Genomic DNA, 23,294 nt, shown 5'->3' with positions numbered 1-23,294 from the left:
AAGGGGGGGGGTGCAGGAGCAGGTCCTGTGTCCCCAGCCCTACAGGGTGCCACACGCAGATGTGAGCCAGCCACAGAGCCTGGAAGGGGCAGGGACAAGGCCTATGTGTGGGTCTTGGCTCAGCAGCAATTTGTCTGCACCAGCTGCCCCAATTGGTGGTCCTGGAAGTCAGGAACTGGCCTAAATGTGTTTCTGCATCCCCAGAACAGGAGCCCTCCAGATATTCCTGGGGGTGGTGTGCTGAGAGAGGACTCACAGATGTCCAGTGTGAGTAACTTCATTCAAAGTCTGGCTAGAGAGAGGGATGGATGATGGCCCTTCTTGCTAGAGGCAGTGAGGCCAGCATCTCTGGGAAGCTTCTGGAAGACCTGGGGTCATTGTTTGTCCTGGGTGTTAGAGGGCAGGGCTGGAGGAAATGCATTTTCTCCGCCCTATTCATCTCTAGAATATGTGTGCATGCCCAGTGGTTGGGCTTGTCTCCAAGTTATAGATTCTTCCAGCTAAAAGAGAGAGACCTCAGAGATCGGACACCAGCACATCCAATGAGGAAAAACCTTCAGAGAACAAACAGTTGGAGGCTTTTCATTTTGAAATCAATCATTGTGACGTCAAACCAAAAGAAATGCATGTGGGACTTGTTCAGCAGGCCTTGCTCCTCGGAAACAATGCTGAACCTAGGCCAGCACAGCTACAACAATAACTCTAAGTGGGGACTTTCACTGTTTGCATGAATATTAGCCTTTAGTCACCAGAGAGTGAGTTCCCAAAGAGCAGTCACTGGTTGCGCATGGAAGCCCAGGACCTCGCTTATGCGCCGGGCAAGTCCCTACTGTCCCCAGCCTCTGAGTGGGGACCTGGCTGCCAGTGCACATAATTATGTCATTACATGTGTGTGTCTCTCTCAGGGCCCAGCTTCCATGATGAGGCTTGGGAACTGCCCAAGTTCTGAAGCGATGATTCTAATTCAAATTAGAGAACTGGCATCAAGCAAAGAGGGGCAGCCAGCTGTGCAGTGGGGCCCCAAGTTACTTGCTCAGTCGGCTGTGAGGAGGACTAAAGCAAGAGGAAGGGCTGGGGGGTTTGAGTCTAGACTGCGTTTTCCAGCAACAGGACTTTGGGCAAGGGACTTCCCTGATCTCAGTGTGTTCCTCTGAAAAGGCTGGTTTTTTTTTTTGTTTTTTTTTTGTTTGTTTGTTTTTTAGGGGTGTTGGCAAGAACAACTAAGACATACTTGGAAACCAAGAGATGGAGAGTTATCTAACTGAAGAAAAGCAGGGATGCTGACACCTACTCTGCACAGACTACATGCTGGCGGCTGCTCTTGGGACTCTGGTTCTCTCCCTTGTACCCTCTATCCTATAGCGAGATCTTCGCTGAGGACACAACCAGGGAAGGGATCCACAAGGGAAGAACTCAGAAGTTGCCTGGATCACCAATGAGGCTGGCACACAGGTGGTAATTCTCCCAGGGCACTTGACAGGCACCAGGATCGACAACTTCCCTAAGAGTCCCTGCAATGCTGCTGTTCTGGTGTCACCCATCCTTATTTGGCATCAGAAACATCACGCCCAGAGGATACCTTTTCTTCTTCCCCAGTTACAGGGCAATGGCTTGGTATGGCAGGGAGAGGGAGGCCCTGGAATGGCCTGCAAGGTAGGGCCGCTCCTCCACCAGCCACAGTGGGACTTTGGGCAGGCTATATCACTTCTTTGAGCCTCACTGTTCTCTTCTGGGAAAACAGGGTGAACGTATCCACCTCCAATGTTATTATGAGAAGGGGCAAGGTTTCTAATGTGAAAGATTGCTTTAAGTGACAACCAACCTCACTGCAATCCGTGGTGTCAACCCAGGAAAGGAGAGCAGCTTTCAACCCATCTCATTTGGTCAAGTGAGTTGCAGAGGCCCAGTGAGGAGGTCCGGGGCAGGCCAGGCTCTGGGCATCACAGAAGGCGCCCACCCAAGGAGGCATCTGCCCACCTCTGTCCCAGGGGTGGGCAGGTCCCTCGCTCGTCCATTGCAAGCCACACGTCCCAGTTCCCTGCACCCTGTCAGCATGCTCTCCAGTGCCCTGGGCACATTTAACAAGCTTCCCTCCATGGGTCTGTCTTCCATCACTCAGGCACCGATTCAAGTAAAGCTGTCTGTCTGGGGCTCATAAGGAACCAAGGCACGGCTCGAAAAGGCAGTTATATTTTCATGGAGGAAAAAGGGGACATTTTAGTGAGCACTTGCTTCATGCCAGGCCCTGTCCTCGGCCCTCAGCAGTGTGATCTCATCAACTCCCCACTGTAGCTCCTTTACAGAAGAAATCAGTTCTGGGGATGGGGAGGGGGTGTTGGGGAAAGAGTGACTTGTCTATGGCCAAGCTGGGCCAATCCACAGCCAGCTCTTTCCAGTGCCTTGACCCTGTGTCTGTATTCGACCAAAAAAGCAATCTTTAAAAGGAAGCTCACAGGCACTTCAGCAGCTGAGTAAGACTCTCCACTATCAGATGCTGACACTTGGAAGGGAGGGGAGGGGCTGAGGGCTTGGGCTAGGGCTGGAACACTAGGACAGCCATCTGATCTCCCTCTGCTTCAGGGGGTACCTCTGTTTTCTCAAGTAGCCTGGGAGCGGACACAGCCTTCAGCCTGCTGGATGGGGCCCAGGGCCGCAAGAGTTAGCAAAGTGGCCGCAGGGACCAGGTAGATCATAGTGCCACTTCCTCCAAGGGCTGGGGTCTGCTAGCTGGTCCCTGCTCAGGAAGGACCGCAGGGAGCCTGGGCTGGTCTGCAGCCTGGCCATAAGCTCTCCAGTGCCCTGGGCACATTTAACAAGCCATCAGCAGTGGAGTGGGGTGAGCCAAGAGCTGGGAGGCAGCAGTACTTTAGACTTCAAAGCCAGCCAGCACTCCTGGTGGCGTCTGCATGTTTACACTTCGTTGGGCTCATGCTGCAGGCTCCCTGGTCCAGCCCTAAGGCCTTCCCCATCCGGCACCAGGGTGCCAGAGCCAGGATGGTTGGCATGCCTGGCCTGATCCCACTGCAGGAGAGGTGTGGATGCCAGTGTCTTGCCACCACCCCAGCTGGGAACCCAGGCATTTGTGTCCTCAGGAAAGTCCAAGTATATAACAATGAAGAGAGCCAATGCTTAACAATGGCCTACTGTGCCAGGTATAGCACTCACCATTTTATATGTACTTGTCTCCCTGCCCCACACCAGCCCATGCAATAGGGAGCATAGCCCCTGTTTTTCCAGTAAGGACACTGAGGGAAAGAGACTCCCCCAAAGTCTCACACCTGTGCAGGGGGCCATCCAGCATCCCCTGGGGCCCTGGCTGGAACCCGAATTCCCTGTGCCTGCAGACACTGCCATACTTGGTCCACTCCTCTTCTCTCCTCTCCTCCAGCCCTGGTCACAAAGAGGCATCCCCTTGGTCCTGTGTGCCTGTCTCCTCAGCCTGCCACACCCTGAGACCCAACTTCACAATTAGTGGCAGGCCAGCCATGGTAGCTAAGGTGTGAGTATTGTCTTTACCTTGGCCATGAGGTTGGCCCAAAGGGATTTTTGAGTAAGAGCTGGTGGGACCACCTTTGTTTAGGAGAAAACGATGTAGTTGGAACTGTGTAAGCAAGCTACTGGGGCAAGGCGGGAGGTGAGGAGGGCCCTTGGGGTGTGGCAGCAGGCGGAGGTGTGAAGTGGAGCACGGCAGGGCAGGCAGCACAGAGTACTCTGTGTCCTCCGCCAGGAGCTCTTGTCCGCCCCACCTTCTCCCATGCAATTGTTACACATGAGGAAACGGCCCCACACTAAGTAGCTTCAGTGAAGCCAGACCACTCAACTCAGCCTGGGTACCCAGGCTCAGAATGAGACAAGGTTGGGGACCTTGAGTGGATACCCACTTTGTAGGCTGCCCTGGCTGATCCTCCTCCAGGGATTTCTCCCGCACAATCGGAACCAAGCCCCAGCCTCCCCCAGCCCCCAACCTGCGTTGCCTGCTCTGCTGGCAACTTTAGTGGTCCGGCCTACCTACACACTGGAGCTTTCCCATCCCTCAGGGGCTGGGTGCTCCCGGGCTGAGGGCCCTTTTCCAGACTGTGCCTCTGCAGAGACAGTGCCTAGCCCTGGGGACCCCCCTCACCCCACACGTCTGACCGGTCACAAGGCACAGCTCAAAGGTCACACTAGCTCTTTGTGCTTTCCCCTTAGCGGACCCCCTCCCCCACCTCAGTGGAGTCCTGCTCCCTCCTGCTCCCTGAGGCCCTCTTGTATGTGGGTCTGTCCTCCACAGGAAGGCCACCTTTCCCATGACCCTCGGCCCAGCTCACTGAGAGGAGCAGCGGGTCTGAATCTGCACAAGGCCGCAATGAAGGGCTCTCTGGAGTGGGGCTTAGCTGCTCTGCCCCAGTTCAGAAACCCTCTCCACCCCCCCTTCACTTTGCCAAACCTCTGTACACCTGTGAAGAAAGAGCCTTTACCTAATTGCTTTCTTGAAATACCTGTGCTTAAAGGGAAACTGCACATGGTACCTGTGAGAGACAAGAGTCGCCATAAACAGGAACCTGACGGTAAAGTAAATACAATTAAAAGAATGAATTGGATGCTAGTCACAGACTGTTGCTACTGGAAGGACCTACCTCGGGCCTGTTTTCTGACTGTTCAAAAAGCAGACTGGCACGGAACAGAGGCGTGTTAAAGTCACCTTCAAGGGAATCTAAGGCTTCCTTTGCGATGTAATCAAGGGACCACAAAAAAGTCCACACACACACACAAAAACCCCGAAGAAAGAGAAAATTACTAAGGGGTTCTACATTATATAACAGTATGAGGAAAAGCCTTAGCCAAATGAACAGCAACTTACTGCTTGCAAATTTCCAAGCTGCGAACACATGAAAAAATGAACAAATGCACACACACATCTACGTATCTATATCTATTCTTCACTTATAATTTTAACAGTTCGTGACTTCTACTTGTAAAAATCTACTAGAGGGGATCCCTGGGTGGGTCAACGGTTAAGCGCCTGCCTTCAGCCCAGGGCGTGATCCTGGAGTCCCGGGATCGAGTCCCACATCAGGCTCCCTGCATGGAGCTTGCTTCTTCCTCTGCCTGTGTTTCTGCCTCTCTCTCTGTCTCTCATGAATAAATAAATAAAATCTTTAAAAAAAAAATCTACTAGAGTTTTCTCTGTGGCCACGGGTACAACTAGAATCTAAGTCCCACGAGGACAGGGATTTTGTCTCTCTTATTTATTGTTATCCCCAGCCCTGAAAACAGCACACAGGTATTCTATAAATATTTTTCAAATGAATGTCCCACAGGAAAAAAAGAGAAAGTGTATTCTCTCTGTTTCTATCTAGAAGTCAAGTGTAGCCTTGTGTTACACCCCTGTGTCCTTATCTGCTGTTTAGTGGGCCTGTTCAATTCTGGAATCTGCATTCTAAAGTGCCCACTATAATTATGACTCCACTTATTACCAACTTTTCCTTGGATTTCTAACATTTTGTTTTTATAGGTTTGGTAGGTGCAAGTTCGTAACCACACCCTTTATCATTACATGATGCTTCTCTTTATCCTGGTGAATATTTTTGTCTAAATTAATATTACCATTCATACTTTCCTTTTATATTCAGTCACCTGACATTTCTCTGCCCCTCCTTTTATTCCTAATCTTCGGTCACCATTGTGTGTTTCCAACAAATAGCATATAACTGGAGGATTTTGTGTTTTAATCCAACCTATCAGTCTGTATTACGCAGGAGAATTTGGCCATTCATGTTTAGTATAATGACTATTTACTCTTGTTCCTTTTATTTTTGTGATTATTTATGAACAATGTTTTTGTTTCCCTCATTTTTGTTGGTTTAAATTCATTCCAATTTTTCCTTTGTGTGTGTGGAGGTGCTATGCTTTCCCGTTCCATTCATAGTTTCTTCCCCCTTCTCTGTGTTTATAATCTTAGACAAATTTCTATATTTTTACTTGAAAACAGGATACTAAGAATCTCCCCCATCACCATGGGCTCTAATTCCCTTTCCCAAGCCATCTCCCTAGAAAGACTAGCCCTTTAGAACACCTTCACTTCTCTTCCTTGCCCCTCTGAGGTGAGACCTCTGGAGCATATCTTTTTTTTTTTTAATTTTTTTTTTTTATTTATTTATGATAGTCACACAGAGAGAGAGAGAGAGAGAGAGAGAGAGAGAGGCAGAGACACAGGCAGAGGGAGAAGCAGGCTCCATGCACCGGGAGCCCGACATGGGATTCGATCCCGGGTCTCCAGGATCACGCCCTGGGCCAAAGGCAGGCGCCAAATCGCTGCGCCACCCAGGGATCCCTCTCTGGAGCATATCTGTTAGCAAAGCTCCCTTCCCAGGACCTAATTCCTGAGGAATGAAGACAAAGTTGAGAACTTGTGGTTGTAGATGGTGATTAGACTTTTCCTTGCAGGATGCTTAGTCTGTTTCAAGAGTCCTATTTACCATTTAGATCAGGGGAGGACACACTATAGCTAGGGGTCCAAATTCTGCCCAGTATCTGTTTTTATATGGCCTTCGAGCTAAGAAGGTTCTTCTAATTTCTAATGGATTGAAAAACATCAAAAGAATAGTATTTCATGATACATGAAAACTGTAAGCAATTCAAATTTCAGTGTCCATCAGTAAGGTTTTACTGGCACCCCACCACAACTACTTGCTTCTACCTTGACTATGGCTGCTTTTGTGCCACAGTGGCAAAGGTGAGCAGTTGTGACAGAGACCGGGTAGTACTGGGTACCGTAACTCTGGGACGGTTCCACAGCACCTCACCCAGCCATATGTTCTATTTATTCATTTTTATTACCAGTGCATAGGTACCATGTCAAAATAGGAAAAGTGGACTTTTAATGTCACACTTTTAATGCTCAGTGACATGCAGATTATTATTTTATTGAACTACATGGCAAAGTTCTGTGTTTGTTATTGGCTGTGTTAATAAAATACAGCATACACTGACATCATACTATTCTCAGCTCACAGAAAAAAAAAAGAGATGATTTCAAGCAGCACATCTCATCATATCAGAATTTCTTCACAAAAGAAAACAGAGAGAGAGAGAGAGAGAGAGAGAGAATAGGCTACAAAGTAAGTTTCCAAGTGGTTCATTTGTTAGCCAAGCAAGGAAAGCCATTTACTGGTGGTAAGTTAAATAAATTGTGTTTGATTACAGTAGCTAAAAAAAGTATCCAGAGAAGAAAAGCTTGCTTAAGATGATTAGATTTGGGCCAAGACCAATTGCTTGGATGTGGCCCATAGGCCACCGACACTCTAGGTGACACCATTGAGTGAAGCCACTTCTGCAGGGGAACTTGACCCATCCTCCAGTGTGAGCAAATGAAGCACAAAAGTAAGAGAAAACCCCGGGGAAGGCTAATGGCTGGCCTCGTTATGTGCCAGGTACTATCCTCAGCAGTTTGTATTTATTTCACTGTTATATTCTTTCTAGAACTTACTACTACCTGAAAGCATCTAAGGTACTAATCCTTGTCAGTCTCTCCTGCGAGAACAAGAACTCTGTCCACCTTGCTGCCTGGCACACACAGAAGCTAGGTAAACATCTGGACGTATGGATGAATAATGTCTTTTAGGCAATGGGCTCAGAAGCACTATGTGCCTTAAGTCTGTCCAGATGGAAAGTGTCCATTCAACATATATCCATATAGGGCTGGACCTTCCTTGTTTATAAATGGAGGATGTCTTGGAGGCCCAAGCTGAGCTCCCAGAAAGTGACTGTGTTTGTAGAGCAGACACAAGGAGTCTGCTCAGCATCATGGAGCAGGGGCTGGGAGTTGGTTTGCCATGGTGGTGAAGAACCTGCCCAGGAGACTGGATTTAACCTTTTCTTTTTTTTTTTAAAGGTTTTATTTACTCATGAGAGACACACAGAGAGAGACATAGGCAGAGGGAGAAACCGGGTCCCCGTGGGTAGCCTGATGCAGGCCTTGATCCCAGGACCCCAGGATCATGCCCTGAGCCGAAAGGCAGAAGCTCAACCACTGAGCCACCCAGACATCTTTGAATTTAACCTTTTCAAGATGACTTGGGCTCCTGGAGATGTCTTTATATGGAAGTATGCCTTGGGGTGGGGTGGTAGCTTCAAAGTGTCTAGCAATTTTCAGAGGCAGGCAGCTGGGGCAAGATCAGCACTGGGGACTCCCTGCCCTGGTCAAGCACACCCAGCAGCCAGCATGACTCTTAGTTCCCTCCCCAAATGCCATTTGCACCAGTCCAGGGTGGCTCTTGACAGGGACCAGGGGATTGTCCCTGTGCTTCAGAGAGGGGCAATGAAGTCCTGGAGAAAGGACTGGAATATCATTCTGCCCCAAGCTCCAGGATTTATTATTCTGACTCTAAGGGCTTAAAAATTAATAATAATAAAAGAACAAGTGCAGAATAGGAGCCAAGCACTGATCTCACAACCTTCATGCACTCCCCAACTGGCCCACATCTCACCCCCTGGTGCAGAGCTGTGGAATTCCTTGGACCTGCCCACATCTCCACACCAGGAGGTTGGTCAGGCTGAGACTGAAGCCCAGGCTGGCACATTTGACCAGTCTGCCACATGGCAAAGGCTGTGGCCAATCAAGTGTTCCGAAAATCTCTGTGCACTCTGGGTCTTGCTCAAAGCAAAGAGGGCTGCCCACTGGAATAAGCCTGGCCTTCTACTGTGAGCTGTACTAGGAAATCTTCCTGCCTCCCCTGAGCTAGACTGAACTCTTATATATAAAGCCATTTTACCTGTGAGGTGGAGACTGCTCCTCAAAGGAATGAGGATATTGAAATAAAAGGGCTGCCCAAGGCATACAGCTGTTACATGGCACAGCCAGGGTCTGAGCCCAGTGTGCGTGACCCCCAAGTTCTATGCTTACCAACCTTACCAGGAAGAAAAGTCTCCCACCAAAGAGACTCCAGCTTCTTGAGAGCACACTAGCCTCTCAACTCACTGGGCAAGAATCTACCAGATTTGCTAGAAAGAAAAGGGCTCAGAGGTCATCAGTGCTGGGTTCAAATCCTGACTTGGCCATCCTGTGATGTGGGTGGGTCGTTTTACATCTCTTGAGCTGGTTTCCTGTGTGGCTGCCTTTGCAGAGGGGCCCTGAGGGCTGAGGTCAGAGCAGGGAAACTCGCTTTTTTTTTTTAAAGTAATTTTTTGTGTTGTCTGAATTATTTTTTTTACCATGTGCATATATTACTTTCCCCAAATTCTTACATATAATTATAGAAGGGAGAAAGTGATCTATTTAATAATTTCAAAAAAAATACATAGGAAAAGTAATAACCTCCTCCTTGAATTTTTATAAGGATTCAAAATAATGTAAGCAGCTAACAATGGCACACAGTAGGTGTTGAATAAACAGAGCAGGGATGGGGTGCAGGGAGGCAGGAGGCAGGTGTATTCCTGCCCCTGGGCCCAGAAGGGAAACAGGACAAGTATCCATTCAGTTAGAGCCTTAAAGAGCTGGTAGGAGGAACCTGGGTGCCTGCGCCCTGTCCTTCCTTGCAGGATTCCAGTCTCAGGACCCCTCCACACACATCCATAGCCCCACCTGAAGCAGTCCCTGGTTGGAAAGAGCCTTTCTGCTCAGGGTTTCTTTTTTTTTTTTTTTTTTTTTTTCTGCTCAGGGTTTCTATGTGGGATCTGTTCACTGCAAGTCTATGGCTCTTATGCCTCTACTTCTGGCCTCCCTGGACTAAGCAGAAAAGGGCTGTGGCCTCAGGAATGCCCCAGATTGGTGGCAGGGCCTGGGTCAGCACGTCTCCTGGGCCCTCCCCACTGCCCTTAGGAAGCAAGAGGCATTCAATAGTATGTTTATTTGCTCCTCACAAACACACACTCCTCATTCTCAAAGGGAGTAACTGCTGCTCCACCACCAACAGGCCTGTGTGAGGCAATTAGACCTGTGAACTTACCAAGTAGGACATTACTCTATGACAGATATTTCACCAGAGAATAATTATGCTTCATAATACTGCTAATAAATCAAGCTAGAGGAACGAGTGACATGCACTTTATCACCTTCGTCTTCAATCAGCATCTTGGGGCTGGCCCCAGGCTGATGGAACCTTTGAGTGGTCCCCATAGTCAGACCTTGACCTCTCCTGGAGGTGCTGGGAGTTTGGGCTACCGCTCTGTGGATGAGGAAACCAACATTCAAAGGGGGGCAGATAAAAAAAAAACAACAAAGGGGGGCAGATGGCAAAGAGCAGAGGATGCAGACATGGCTTCAGCTTTGGGACTCCAGCAGCAACGCAGGGTGACCATGCTGCCCAGCAACGCAGGCTGACCGTGCTTGCCTGAGGGGGCAAGGTTGGCCTTGGAGTGGGAGGCTTGAGCTTATAAAACTACGGGATCCTGAGTTTTAGATGCACTGTGAGTGGGCAAGTAAGAAACTTCTACTAAGTCCCCCACCAGAGGGCAGGTCTTAATACAGGCAAGATAGGAAAGGAACTGGGCCTGAGCACCAGGATGAATCCTGAGACAGGGAGGAGGGGAGTGTGAGTTTCTGAAGTGACAGAGTTCCAGAGGAGAAACGTGGGGATCTGAGAGTGGAAGGAGATGGTGGGGGATGGCAGTGGAAAACCCTGTCCACAGCTGGGTGCCCAAGGCCCTGATACTTTCTCCTGAGTGCCTACTAGATAAAGGTCAGACCCCATGCCCGAGCCTATGCTGATGCAGGCAGGGTGCTGCATGGGGGAGGGGTAACCCTCATCTTGCTATCTAACGAACAAAACTGCAGCTCTGCTGAGGGCCTCAGGGCAGAACCCACTATAGCCTAAGCCTCCCAACACTGGGGTCTCAGCACTGCCATGCTCACCTGGCTCAGAGACAAGTCCCAGGAACACCCACAGCCACCCTTGCCCCTCGGGGACCCACATTCAGGGAGTGAGGTTTGGACAGAGGTTTGGACATTCTCCACCCATCTCTTGGAGGCCCAGGAGGCAGGGATTCCCACTGAGATCAACAATGATAGATACAGAGGGTAGGCGGGGCCCACCTGACAGAAGGCAATCTCAGGACTTCAGGACCCCTTAAGGCTCTAGGCTATTCCATTTGCCTACCCTCACGAAAGGACTGTGAACCAGAGGAAGCCAGCAGGCCGGCCTCTCCCACTGTTTCACCTTCCCATACCTTCCAACCTCTTGCCCTCTGGCATCTCCCACCACCATCATCCTTCACCCTTCCCCCTCCCCACAGGCCAAGGACATGGTTGGCCGGGCCTGCCCTGCACTGACCAGCCATGCTCCCTCCTTTAATATGACTGGATTGGGGGCAAACCCAGCAGCCACCTTGCCTGATGGAGGCTCAGCCCCCACTGCGGCCATGAGAGCGAGGGGCTGGTTATCAGGCTGTGAGGTGCAAGGCCCAGCTTCTTATCTGAAACTCAAAGAGGCTACTAATACCACTGGCTTCTGGCCCAGGTGAAATGCTGCTGTCTGAAACTAGTTTGTGTGAGGGACCAGGACTGCTCTGCCCTATATAGGCCACCTCTATTACCAAGGTGAGGGCAGGGATGGCTGGCTGGAGATAGGTGCAGTGGAGCTCCCCTGCCTTGGTTTAGGCCCCGTCTCTGTTGGCTGAGGGCTACCACTCGGCTACTCTGGGCCTCAGTTTCTTTGTTTGAAAACCTCAGAAGTTGGGACGAGAAGGCCTATAAGGTCTTCCTATTGGTTCTCATCACGGATCCCAATGGTGTCCATCCCAGCCACCTGAGCCTGACAAGGAAGGGTGATGGGTGGAGGAACTGCTTACCCGCTCTACAAGGCCATGTTTGTGCTTGAGCTTATACACGTTCAGCCTGGGCAAGAAGCTCTCGGCATAGTCCTTGCCCTCCAGCCCATGGAGCAGGACGCCGTGGAAGGCAAGACGGCACGTGTTGGCATGAATGTCTGCATCTAGCCTGGAGCCAATCACCAGGCACAGCCGAGGGCAGGTGACAGGCTTCTCAAACTCCACGAGGGCCCACTGCTGCCGAGGACAGCGGCTTTCTGTGGCCTGGCCCGTCTTCTTGTCTGCCTCACCACTGTCTGTCACTGCTGGTGCCAAATCCTTATCTAGATACTGCTCCTGGAAGAGGTATTCTTGAGAGAAGTCGAAGGAGTCCAGCACGGGCTCGTGGTCAAAGTTATCAGGGGCAGGGCTGAAGAACATCAACCGGCCCATGACTGTCTCATGGCCCACTGTGATGTGGAACTTGGCTTTGGTCTGCAGGGGCCCTCGGAAATATTGGATCTTCTCCACAGAGATGATGGCCGCGTGGACAGTGTGCAGGGACTCCGGAGCACACACCAGGCCACGCTCCAGCAGCTTGGGGTCAAATTGAGTGACGCAGATGCCCAGCCGGTCTCCCTGCATGGCTGACGTGACAGGCATGTGAAACATCTGCATGGACTTCACCTTCTTCACCACCTGGTGGGTAGCAAAAGAGAAAGCTCATGAAACAAAGAGCCTTGAGGCTGGGGTGGGGAGTGGCTCCAGCCAGAGAAGTCCTATCTCAGCGCTGCCAACACTTACCTGGCACCCGGCATGCCAGCCCAGAAGAGTTCTGGGGCAGTCAGACTCCCCTTGGCCAGAGCAAGCTCCACCTGCAAACATGTGGCCCACAGGGCGCCCTAGTCCAGGATGTAGGTGGTGGTCATAGCAATCGAATCCTGAGCTACCTCCTTAGTTCCTTCTGTCCTAGTCCCTGTTCCACCCCAGACTCCATTCCAGCATTTTCTTGCCTTGAACCCTCTGTATAGGCTTGCCATCACATCCAGAATGGCCCCACAGGTCCTCAGCCTGCCAAGCTATGGCCATTTGTCCTTGAAAGCCCAGGCCAGACTCCTGTGGCACTACTATGGGCTCTCACAGGCTGCTCTAGAAAGTCTACCCCCAGTGGGCAGGATCTACCCCCTTCTCTTTAGTGCTACCCCAGCCCCTCTGAGTCATACACAGCCTGCTCTGCTGTCAGTGCCTGTCTGCCTATGGGCCCTATGGAAGCCCATAGGCTTCTCCAGGGCAGGCTACTCTTTACTCACAGGACACAGTCCTGAGTGTGCCAAAGACTGTTCTGGGAGTAGGAATAGAGTGAGAAACAGCAACAAAACTGCAAATATGTTAACATCAACTAAGTTTGTATTGATATAATTCATATATAAAACCTCATATGTAAATACATAACATAATTATATGAGCATATTATATATACCTTGTTGTATCACATATAATATGTGTATCATTTATAACATATAGAGAAGGCCTAGCATTTGGGGGAAGGTCTGGCTTCTTAGAGTGGTGGTCAAGGAAGACTTCTGTGGAGGGTCTTCTCAGCTAAGACCCTCTAGAAGTCGTGTGAAGATCCAAAAAAAGAGAGTTCTGAAGGGAAGCTGATGAGTGTATAGGCCCAGGATGGAGGCTCTGTGGGTCTGAAAACAAAGCCATGGGAGGGCTGCAGCAGGGAGGGCAATGAGGGCAGGCCGGAAGTCACAGAGGAGTTTAGGCAGAGGAGTAACCTGATCTATCTCTATTTGGAAACCGCCCCAACTACCACACCAGGCAGATTTCTGCACCCACAGTTTGTAAATCAGGAACAGACATGAGAAAGGCTCTAATAAACATTCCACGAAATCAATGAACATTCCTACTAAGATCCACTGTCAGAGAGGAGATGAGATCACGCTTAGTGCAGCAAAGAAACGGGTAATGTTTTTCAGAAAACTTGCCATCGAAACTTAAGTTCAAGACACTTTGGCTTTCAGGTTGCAAGCATCTCCATCTGCAAAACCCAGGTGTGTGGAGCACTCGTCTTCTCCCTGGATGAAGGGAGAATGCTGAGCTGCTCTGGGCCCAGGAGGCCAGGCCCTTTTCTGGAGAGCCATAATACTCAAGTGTTTGTTTAAAGATCATTAACTACCTAACCAAGAGGTCAGGGGGCGGAGAAAGTGAGAAGTGCAGTGTCAAAAGCCACAGCCAAGATCAATCAAAGAGAAACATAAAACATCTCTGAAATGATCTACAAGAGCAATGGGAAACTAAGATTTTCAGGAATGCACCTTAGAGTAACCGGAGAATATTATCTTACACTAAGCATCTGCCGAGTGAGGCAGGCCCCAAATCATGGCTCTACCCCTCCACCCCACCCTGCGGCCCGTAGCTGCCCCAGGAGCTGTCCTCCAGCCCCCACCCCACACATCTCCTTTCTCCAGGCCAGCTTTCTAAAACACATGTCGGATGATGCAACTCTTTGGCACCAACCTCTACACGGGCTCTCCTCTTCCACATCACCACTTTCAAACCTTTTGCGCATAGCTGTTGTGAACAGGAAGATCCTTTGGTCAAACAAAATTGGATGGGCAATCAGCCCTCTGGCCACCACCACCTGTCCCCACAATAGGTAAGCTGCTCAGGTTGGGTAGGGGCCTTGCAGCTGACACCCCCGCTGCTGTCCCACCAAGGACTTTGGCTTGCCTGGCTTCTCCACATGGCCTTCCCTGGAGCCTCCCACTGCCACGTGGCCTGCCTCAACAGCTCTTTCTGCCCCATATTCTCCCAACACTTTGAGCCGCAACCAGGGGAAGCTTGAACAATTCCCTACATACACAACCACACATTCATTTTGCCTGTGAGCACCCTTCTCCGTGGGACTTCTTCCACCTGAAATCCCTTTCATCCCAGGGTATCCCCTGGAATGGCTTTCCTGCTCATTCCAGACCGAGCTGGTTACTCTCCCCAGGGTGCTCTGAACCTGACTTCCTGTATTGCCATTGCTGCTTTATTGCCAGTCTGTGCTTCCCGGTACTTACTGAGCTAAATTACAACAGAGTAAGTATACATGGCCCCATCAACCACCCTGAGAACTAAGACATCACCAATAACTTCAGTCTCTGTGCTCCTCCCCCACCTAGTTCTCCGGCCTGCCCCCCAGCTGGAGGCAACTCTTCTCTTGAATTTGGTGTGTGGCATTCTTTACTTTTTATATATACATGTACACGGTTGTGTGGAAGCTCACTACATATGTAATACATATGCCTAATCAATACTTTGCTTTGTTTTCTGAGTTTTTGAAATCTGTAGCTCGTGCCCATGCTGCCTACACCTGCAGCTCATTTGTTGGGGATGCTGTATGTCACACAGTACACACAGACCCCCATTCAGCCTCCTATTGATGTGCACATGGGTCATTTCCAGTTTTTTGCTGGAAAGTGATGCAATGAATTCCCTCTCACACAAGAAGCCTGCCTGGTGCACAGTGCAAGGAGGGTTTCTGGAAGATGCAGGCCCTGACCAGAACTGCCAGGTCAGGAGTGAGGGCTCAGGTCTGCTAGATAAAGAACCAAGTCCCACAGGCCAGAGACCTGTGGATGGATAACGTCTTCTCCAATATCTGGCATGGCCAGATTTCTTAATTTTTCCCTATCAAATCTGTGTATCTCCCCTTTTAAATCCAAGTTCCTACTGCTGCATCCTTAGAACCTAGCACAGAGGCGGGTGACAAACACTGCTTATGGCCGACCCAGTTAAATATCCAGCCCATTGGAAGAGAATGGCTGCATCTGATTCTGGAAGAGAAAACGCCCCTCATGGCCAAAACACACCTGGCACAGCGTGGAGCTGAGATTCCAGAGTGGCCAGGGCCTGAGTGAGTTTTTGGTGTTCATGATGCTTCCTGTGACAAAGGGCTCATGGCCTTCACTGCCCTGACAGCCCCCACCCCCACCATCAAGGCCATCTCTAAGCAGGCTTCATTAAAAGCATGTTCTTTTCAATGGGACTTGTGTTCTTAGGACTGAAATAATAAAGAATGCCTTAAGAGGGCACCGTGAAGAGCAGAAAGACAAATAACTGTGCAAATCAAGATTTCAAGGGCCCAGACAGGAAATTGTGAAACAGATAGAGATGGGGACAGGGCAGTGTGGCACTACTATGGGCTCTCACAGGTACATGCAGACAGTATCAACACATAGGCTCATCGACAAACCCACATTCTACAAGATATCCTTTAAGAATGTAAGATCCAGGGATCCCTGGGTGGCGCAGCGGTTTAGCGCCTGCCTTTGACCCAGGGTGCGATCCTGGAGACCCGGGATCGAATCCCACGTCAGGCTCCCGGTGCATGGAGCCTGCTTCTCTCTCTGCCTGTGTCTCTGCCTCTCTCTCTGTGTCTATCATGAACAAATAAATAAAATCTTTAAAAAAAAAAAAAAGAATGTAAGATCCATCTAGGACACCAAAAATTTGGGAAAGTAGTTTTGCCAACTCAAGAATAGGGAAAAACAGGCTTTCCTTTCATTTTCTGGCCAACTTTGAGAGATTCCATCCATCTACTCAACAACTCACTCATATTTACTAATATCCAAGTTGAGTGGTGGAGGTACTGTATGTACATTCACTCAACACATATTTATCAAGTTTCTCTCACATACAGGGCCCAGGTCCTGGAGTGATACAGGGCAAGCAGCACAGATTCTGGAGTCTACTGCTGGGGATAGCGGGGGGAGAGGGTGGGAAGATTATAAAATCCTCAACCAGAAGTGCCTGGGTGGCTCAGTTGGCTAAGCGTCTGCTTTCGGCTCTCAGGTTATGCTCTCCAGGTCCTAGAATTGAGCCCCACATCAGGCTCCCTGCTCAGCAGAGAGTCTGCTTCTCCCTCTCCCTCTGCCCCTCCCTCCACTCATGCCTCCTCTCACTCTCTCTCAAATAATTAAAATAAAATCATCAACTAACAAACTCAGACTACAAAACCATGGAGAGGGGCTGTGGGAGAGAATAACTGGGGGACATAATCCTTCCTGGGTCATCAGGGAGGGCTTTCTTGAGGAGGTGGCACTAAAGCTGAATCCAGAGGGAGAAGAAACCACCCACAGGGGCTCCAGACAGAGGGAAGAGCAGAGCAAGTTTGAGGCGCTGAGGTGGGAAAGAACATGGCCTGGTTGAGGGATTTAAAGGCAGTGGGCTGGCTGGAGGGGAGTGGGCCAGGGACAGTGGCATCAGGTTGGAGACATGGGCCAGCCACCTTCACCATGAGGACAAAGAAGCCCTCAGAGGTAGTGGTGGCCTGGGGTTGAGCAGATGAATGACACTTGCTATCATGTGCTTTGATAAGGTCACTCTGGCTCCACAGAGTGGAGAAATAAGAAAGGAAAGAGGGGGACCAGCCAGGAAGGAACTCGGAGAGTTCTCTGTGCAGTACAATGCTGGGATGTGCTGACAGATCGGACGTGGGGATCATGAAGACACTGGCACACATGGAGGGACTCCCAGGCTCTGGGTGTAGGGATGAGGGGCAGCTAAGAGATCTGGGAGATAGCTGAGGAAAGGCAGCAGGCAGCGAGCGGTGAGCATAGAGGTCGGAGCTCCAGGAGCGGTGGAGGCTGGCAGGGGAAGTCGGGGGCTAGGAAAAGAAGACTCACACATCTAAGTGCCTCTGGCCTTCCTACCTGGAAGTCTGGCAGACACCTCCAGCCTAGCACATCTGAGACTCTTCTCTTTCCATCTGTCTGTCTTTATCCATGTCACTTCAGTCACGTTAGCCTTACTTCTTATCCCAAAACATGCCAAGCATGCCCCTACCTCGGGGCTTTTGCACTTGCCAGTGCCTTTGACTGGGATGCTCCTCCCTCAGATATCCTATTTCTCTTTTCCTTGTTCCCCTTCTGTCCATTCAAATGTTTCTTTCTCAGAGCCCATCCTTGACTCTGCAATAAGTGGTCCCCATCCCTATCTTTTCTTAGTTTTATTTTTCTTCATAGTACTCATCACTATATATTATAGATTTATAGATATTATAGATTTGTTTACTGACTGTCTCTCCCACACTAGAATGGCCTGGGGGTGAGGTTGGCCATGAGGTTGAGGGTGAGAACTTTATTTTTGTTTTCTTTAATTTCTGTTTCTATCTTTAGTGCCCAGTGCAGTGCAGGCCATTTAGAGGATCTCGACACATATTTGTGGAATGAATACAGCCGTGGATGGGTGCAGCGCTGTCCCTGCTCTCTGGGAGTTCCAGTTTGGGTCTGGGGTGTTCACATCCACAAAGGCCCATAGAGGTACGTACCTGCGCTGTGGGAGCAGGGCTGGCTCCGAGGCTAGCTAGGAGTTGGGAGGTTCCAGACAACCCAGGGGTAGGAGCCTTCCAAGCCTCTCCAAGGGACTCAGTTCTCTGGTGGGGTGCAGTTAGGAATGGAGGCAGAGAAGGCAGGTGGCAGAGCGGGGAGGCGGCCCTGTGTGGGACCACCAGGCAGGTCTGTTCTTTGAGCTCGGCTCCCAGAGGGGACGGTGGGTCCCATGTCTCTTCCTCTTGTCCCTCCTCTCTTTCTGGCACCAAACACTTCTGGGGAAGGGAGGATGGACCCAAGGAAAAGCGGAGTAAGGAATACATCAAGCAAGCCAACAATTTTTAAAACTCAAGTTCGTGCTTGCTAAGCCATTTGGCCCTTTCTGACTAACAAAGAGGCTTTACCATTATCTGGGTCAGTTATTCTTCATGAAAACCCCACGAAGCAGGTCAATATTTTTACATTCAATTTTATGGATGAAGAAACAGAGGTTTCTGATGTCTCCAAGGTCACAGAGCAAACAAGCTGAGACTTGGGACAATGAATGCAGGGACGGCAAGGCAGGCCTGACATCCCACGGCCCAGTCTCTGGACCACCTGAGCAGATACTGACCCTGGTAGGCTGGCCCTGAGGCAGAGCGGCTCTGCCAGGCTGCTCTGGGTTGGAGGACCAACAATGTGGATGCCCATGTGGTGGGAACCAGAAAGATGGCTCCAGGAAAGGGACAGAGGGAGACTGCATTGTGAGAGGGCCCTGCTCAGGTGTGGGAGGAAGCCGAGGAGAGGCCAGCCTGCCCCGAGATCCAGGAGTTGTGGGGGCTGGGGCAGCTCAGTCTCTCCCTCCCCTTGCCCAGGCTGCTGCAGCTGCCCTGGCAGTCAGCAACAGCCTCCTTCTGGTCAAGCACAGTGGACAATTTCAGACTTGACTTCTCAACTGCTTTGCTCCCTTCTGGCCACCCTCATGTCTATGTTTGGGTAGCACAGTGCCCAGCACAAGACAGACACTCAGTAAACGCCTGCTGACAGAGCAGATGAGAGGGCAAAGGAACCTCTGCCTCTGTATACTCCCAGGCCTGCCAGATTCAGATACCTCTTCCAGTCTTCCGAGTACTTGAAGCATAGTTTTCCAACATTCTGAGGACTCTATTGGGTACTGCACTCAGAAGGACCTGTCTCTGTTTTGGAGACTATTGAAAACCTCCAAAAGAAGTGACTCAAGGTGGAAATCATAAAGCATTCATCTCTGCCCTCCATAGCACCTTGTGTAGAACAGTGGCATCTAGCTAGTGGCATCTAGCATCTAACTAAATCCTGGACTTCAGGATTTTACCACATGACTTATACAGAAGGTATGCAAGAGAGACGCTCAATATTGGTTGGATACTTACCTGTGCCGATGCTTTATAGACCTGAGCAGCCTTTTAGCTGGCTAATGATGATCTCATTTTATAGACAAGGTAACTGAGGTTCCAGAGGTTAAGATATTCATCCACAGCATCCAGATCTGCCCACCCTGAAAGCCCAAATTCTTTTACTATATCATGCCATAAAAACGCATCTACTCTACCATGGAAGTCCAAATGAAATACAATCGCTGCACTGAGGTTCACTCACACATGGGGAGTTCTTTGGCAGCATTCCTTCTGCGGGGTAAGAAGTTGAGAGGCCCAACAACATCAGAATACACTGCAAAGAAACAGCAGTGTTGAGGGTCCTCCTGGTGTCCTACGGAATCAACAGATGCTTGAAAGAAGTAGACAATACCCTGTGCTTAGCAGTCTTTCTAATGTGCGGAGATTTTCGTAATAATGGTCCTGGCTGTAATGAGATTGGACCTCTATTATCCATTTTCGTTCCACTAATGAGCCTGGAAGCTCCTGGCTGTGCCAAAGGCGAGGGTTGGGGCCTTGCAACTTCATCATTACTTAATAAAATGTAAATCAGAGAGGAAAAGAAACACACAAGGTTTGACACTAATAAGCTTACTGCAGGATCAGTTACTTCAATTCAAAGAGATTCAGACCGGAGGGGGAAAAAATGAAATAAGCTTTTAAAGATCAGTCTAGGTTTGGCTCCATCAGACCTAACCAATTTTGTTTAATAAGGTTTCAATTTGGCTGCTCTTATTTCTCCCTCTTCTTCGAGCTAGGCTGGGTACAGATAAGGCACCCCCCCACACACACACATACCCCCAGCTTAATGCATTAATTGCATCTTGCACAAAAAGACAAACTTGGGACTCTGCATAAGGAGAGAGCAGTGTGGGCCCCTGGGTGGCTGCCAGCACCTCCCCTGCTGGTACAGACCCCAGCTCCCCTGGCACCACCTCTGGAAGGATGAGAAGAGAACATCACATTGGTCTTGGGGACTTAATTCTCACCCACTTGTTTTTTAGAGAAATGAAAACCATTCCGAAAGGCACAGGGAATCAAATGACATCAGAACCACTTAAGTTCCCACCACCTGAAACTGACCTCTAAGATCTTGTCACTCATACTTCATGCTGACATCGAGCTAAAGACCTCTAGTCCCACTTTCCTCCTCGCTCCCTGCAACTGCTTTCAAGAATTCCTTATGCATCCTTCTATTATATATACTTTGATCATGTGCATATTCCTGAATAGTATATATATTTATTAGTTTATACAAACAGTCCCATATTATTGCTTCATTTCCACTTGCCTCCTTCCTTCCGTATTATGTTTCTGATATCTGTTCTTCCTGAGAAATATACATACCAACCTATCTATTTAGCATATATTTATCCAGGCAAAGATATTGCTGTCTCTGTACACATCTAGGTGATGCTTTTTGACCACTGCATGGTGTTTCTTTGTAGAAAAGCTCCACCTTTTACCATGCCCTTATTGACAGACACCAGTTGCTATTTTTGCTGCTAGAAACAACGTTGCAGTAACCATTTCTGTACACATGGACCCATACATGTGTGCTGAGTTTTTCTAGCATTGGTATCTGCACGGAAGTCTGGCTTGCAGGCCGCAGTCCAGTTTCGTCAGGAGTTACTGATTGCTTTCTGAAGTGGTCCACTTCCACCCACACAAGTGGGTGCAGACCCTCGCCAGTACTTGGTACTACAAGGTTTTTAACTGTTGCCAGGCTGATGAATTAGGCATGGTATTCCATGGCTATCTTAATGGGCATTTCTAGGGCCAGGCTCCTCAGAGTCTCTGCTCCTTCTAGTTCACCCAAGATAAACCGGTGAAAGCCCCTCATCTATGGAGACCCTGCCAGGCCCCAGGAGCTTCATGGGCATGCTCCTGAGCCCACATGGCTCTTGGAGGAAGGGGTGATGTACCGGAGGGGCAGGGAGGAGATGAGGTGGCGGATATCTGTGTAGGCCCCTCCTTGATATCCTGGCTTTCCTTTCTTGGGCTCCCTGCCCTCTGAGCATCAGTGCCAGGAAACACGGTCTTGGCACCACTCGACACACTTCTCCTCCCATCTGGCTGTGTCTCTGGCTGACCAGAGGTGGGATCTGTGCAAAAATTCCATTGGTGCCTCAACAAAAGACCAATTGTCCCTGGGGAAAGAAGGCAGAGAGCCAAGGAGAGCTTCCTCATAGAGATCCCTGCTAAAAAGTAAGGGATGTCCCCTATGAAAAGGAAAAGAGGATCTTCAGGAGCCTGGGGTCCCACAGACCCCCCCAAAGACCCAGTTCTAGGATCAGAGATAGGATGGGGCTTTGCCTGTCTGCATGTCTACCTGCTCCGGCTTTTTTCCTGGTCCTGGGCACCCAGGCCAGGCTCCCACTCCAGGCAGGGCCAGCGTGCATTTTCCCCATCGGCACCCTTTGCCTACCAAGACCAGTTCAGGTCACCCACTCAGGGCCTTGGAGCACCCTATAATGTTCCTCATGGTACTCACAGCACCTTATAATTTCCACTACATGCCTGTACATTCCGTTGTCTTCTCTGGGGTTCCCATGCCACATGGACCGCTGCCCATGCATAGACTGGGTTTATTTTGCTCACCACTGGTCCCCCACAGGGTGCCTGCCACATGGAGGGCAGCCAGGGAGGATGGGAATGGATTTGGTTTCCCACCACATGGCCCAGCAAAGAAGGCCCCTGCTCCTCCACAGCGACCTCGCAAACAAACGTTGGTTATGAACCTCCCAGTCCCTGCAACAATGGAGAACCGTAAAAGTGACAAGGGGCCTGCCAGGAAGCTTTTTGCTCCTCCTCCCAGCCACCCTCCACGCATTTGTCATCCCATAAAACTTTAAATTGAATTACACCAATGTTTGAGTCTTCTGTTTTCCATACAACTGGGGCCTTAATTGTTTTTAACGACATCCCTGGGCTTTTTGGGGGGTAAGGAATCTTTGGGAGGCAAGCCAAGGGAGCCAGCTCTGTCTTCGTGGCAGGGCTCAGAAAAGCTGTCTGTGGAGCAGCGAGTATGACCACACCTGTGCATGCATGGGCCTGCATAGGGAACCCAGGTAGGCTTGGGTTTCAAAGGGGTGGGTCCTGAGGCTCCCCTGTCCGTCAGCCCTCTGTGAGTGCTGCCCCTGTCCCACGGACCCTGCTCCTGGGTGGGCGCACCAGGCACTGTGCTCTAGCTCTGAGCTTCAGGCAAGTTTCAAGACCTTTCCAAGCCTTGGTTTCTTCACTAGTAAAATGGGGCTAATACCTCTGAGGCCACCAGGCTTCTGTGAAAGACTTAAAGAGGTAGCATGCACTAGCCTCTAACAGGGCACTTAGAGAGTGCCAGGTCCTCAATGAATGTGGTGGACCCAGCCCCAACTCATGGTCCTAACCTCAGCCTCTGGCTTCTCCCTCATCCTTTAAGTTCCCATGGCCCATATGGGGCAATTCCTGGAACTGGTCTGCCCCACACCCACAGTTTCTTCCCATTCCTGGTCCCCATTTCCCACTCAGACTCCCCTAACAGTCACTCCTTCCCCATGTTTCTGCCAGGCAACATGCCTAGTATAGAGCCCAGGTCATAGAATGCCCTCACTCAGGTCCACCCAGGCTCCATATGTCATCATGCTCACTCTCTGGCTGGCACTCAGCCCAGCCTTCCTCTCCAGCCTGGCCTCCTTCCATGTCTGTGCCCTAGTTCACTCTGAGCCTCTGCTCCTGCTTCTTTATCCACCATTCACAGTGGGCATTCTTCAGGATCTGATGCCAGTGTCGTTCCCTGCTACCAAGTGAGCCCTTCACTTGACATGGGGGAAGCTATGGTTCTTGCCTTCCATGACTCCACACTCACTGTGGG

The 23,294-nt window shown here is 50.0% G+C and overlaps 1 protein-coding gene across 10 annotated transcripts in view; it reads right to left on the bottom strand.

Moving 5' to 3' along the window:
* EEFSEC (eukaryotic elongation factor, selenocysteine-tRNA specific) overlaps nucleotides 1–23,294 on the bottom strand; it is a 265,603-nt gene that overhangs the window by 52,185 nt on the left and 190,124 nt on the right. For 8 of the 10 annotated variants that reach the window (XM_077857608.1, XM_077857602.1, XM_077857604.1 and 5 more), the window contains exons 5-6: nucleotides 18,050–18,325; nucleotides 11,767–12,423 (exon numbers count right to left, since the gene is read on the bottom strand). In XM_077857608.1, the coding sequence (XP_077713734.1) occupies nucleotides 11,767–12,423; nucleotides 18,050–18,325 (933 nt within the window). The remainder of the gene's footprint in view (nucleotides 1–11,766; nucleotides 12,424–18,049; nucleotides 18,326–23,294) is intronic. The other 2 variants (XM_077857606.1, XM_077857607.1) reach the window with 1 other exon arrangement.

This window comes from Canis aureus, chromosome 19, assembly GCF_053574225.1.
Source record: "Canis aureus isolate CA01 chromosome 19, VMU_Caureus_v.1.0, whole genome shotgun sequence".
Lineage (NCBI taxonomy): Eukaryota > Metazoa > Chordata > Mammalia > Carnivora > Canidae > Canis > Canis aureus.
Note: the sequence above shows the minus strand (reverse complement) of the source record. Positions and strands in the feature narration are given on the sequence as shown.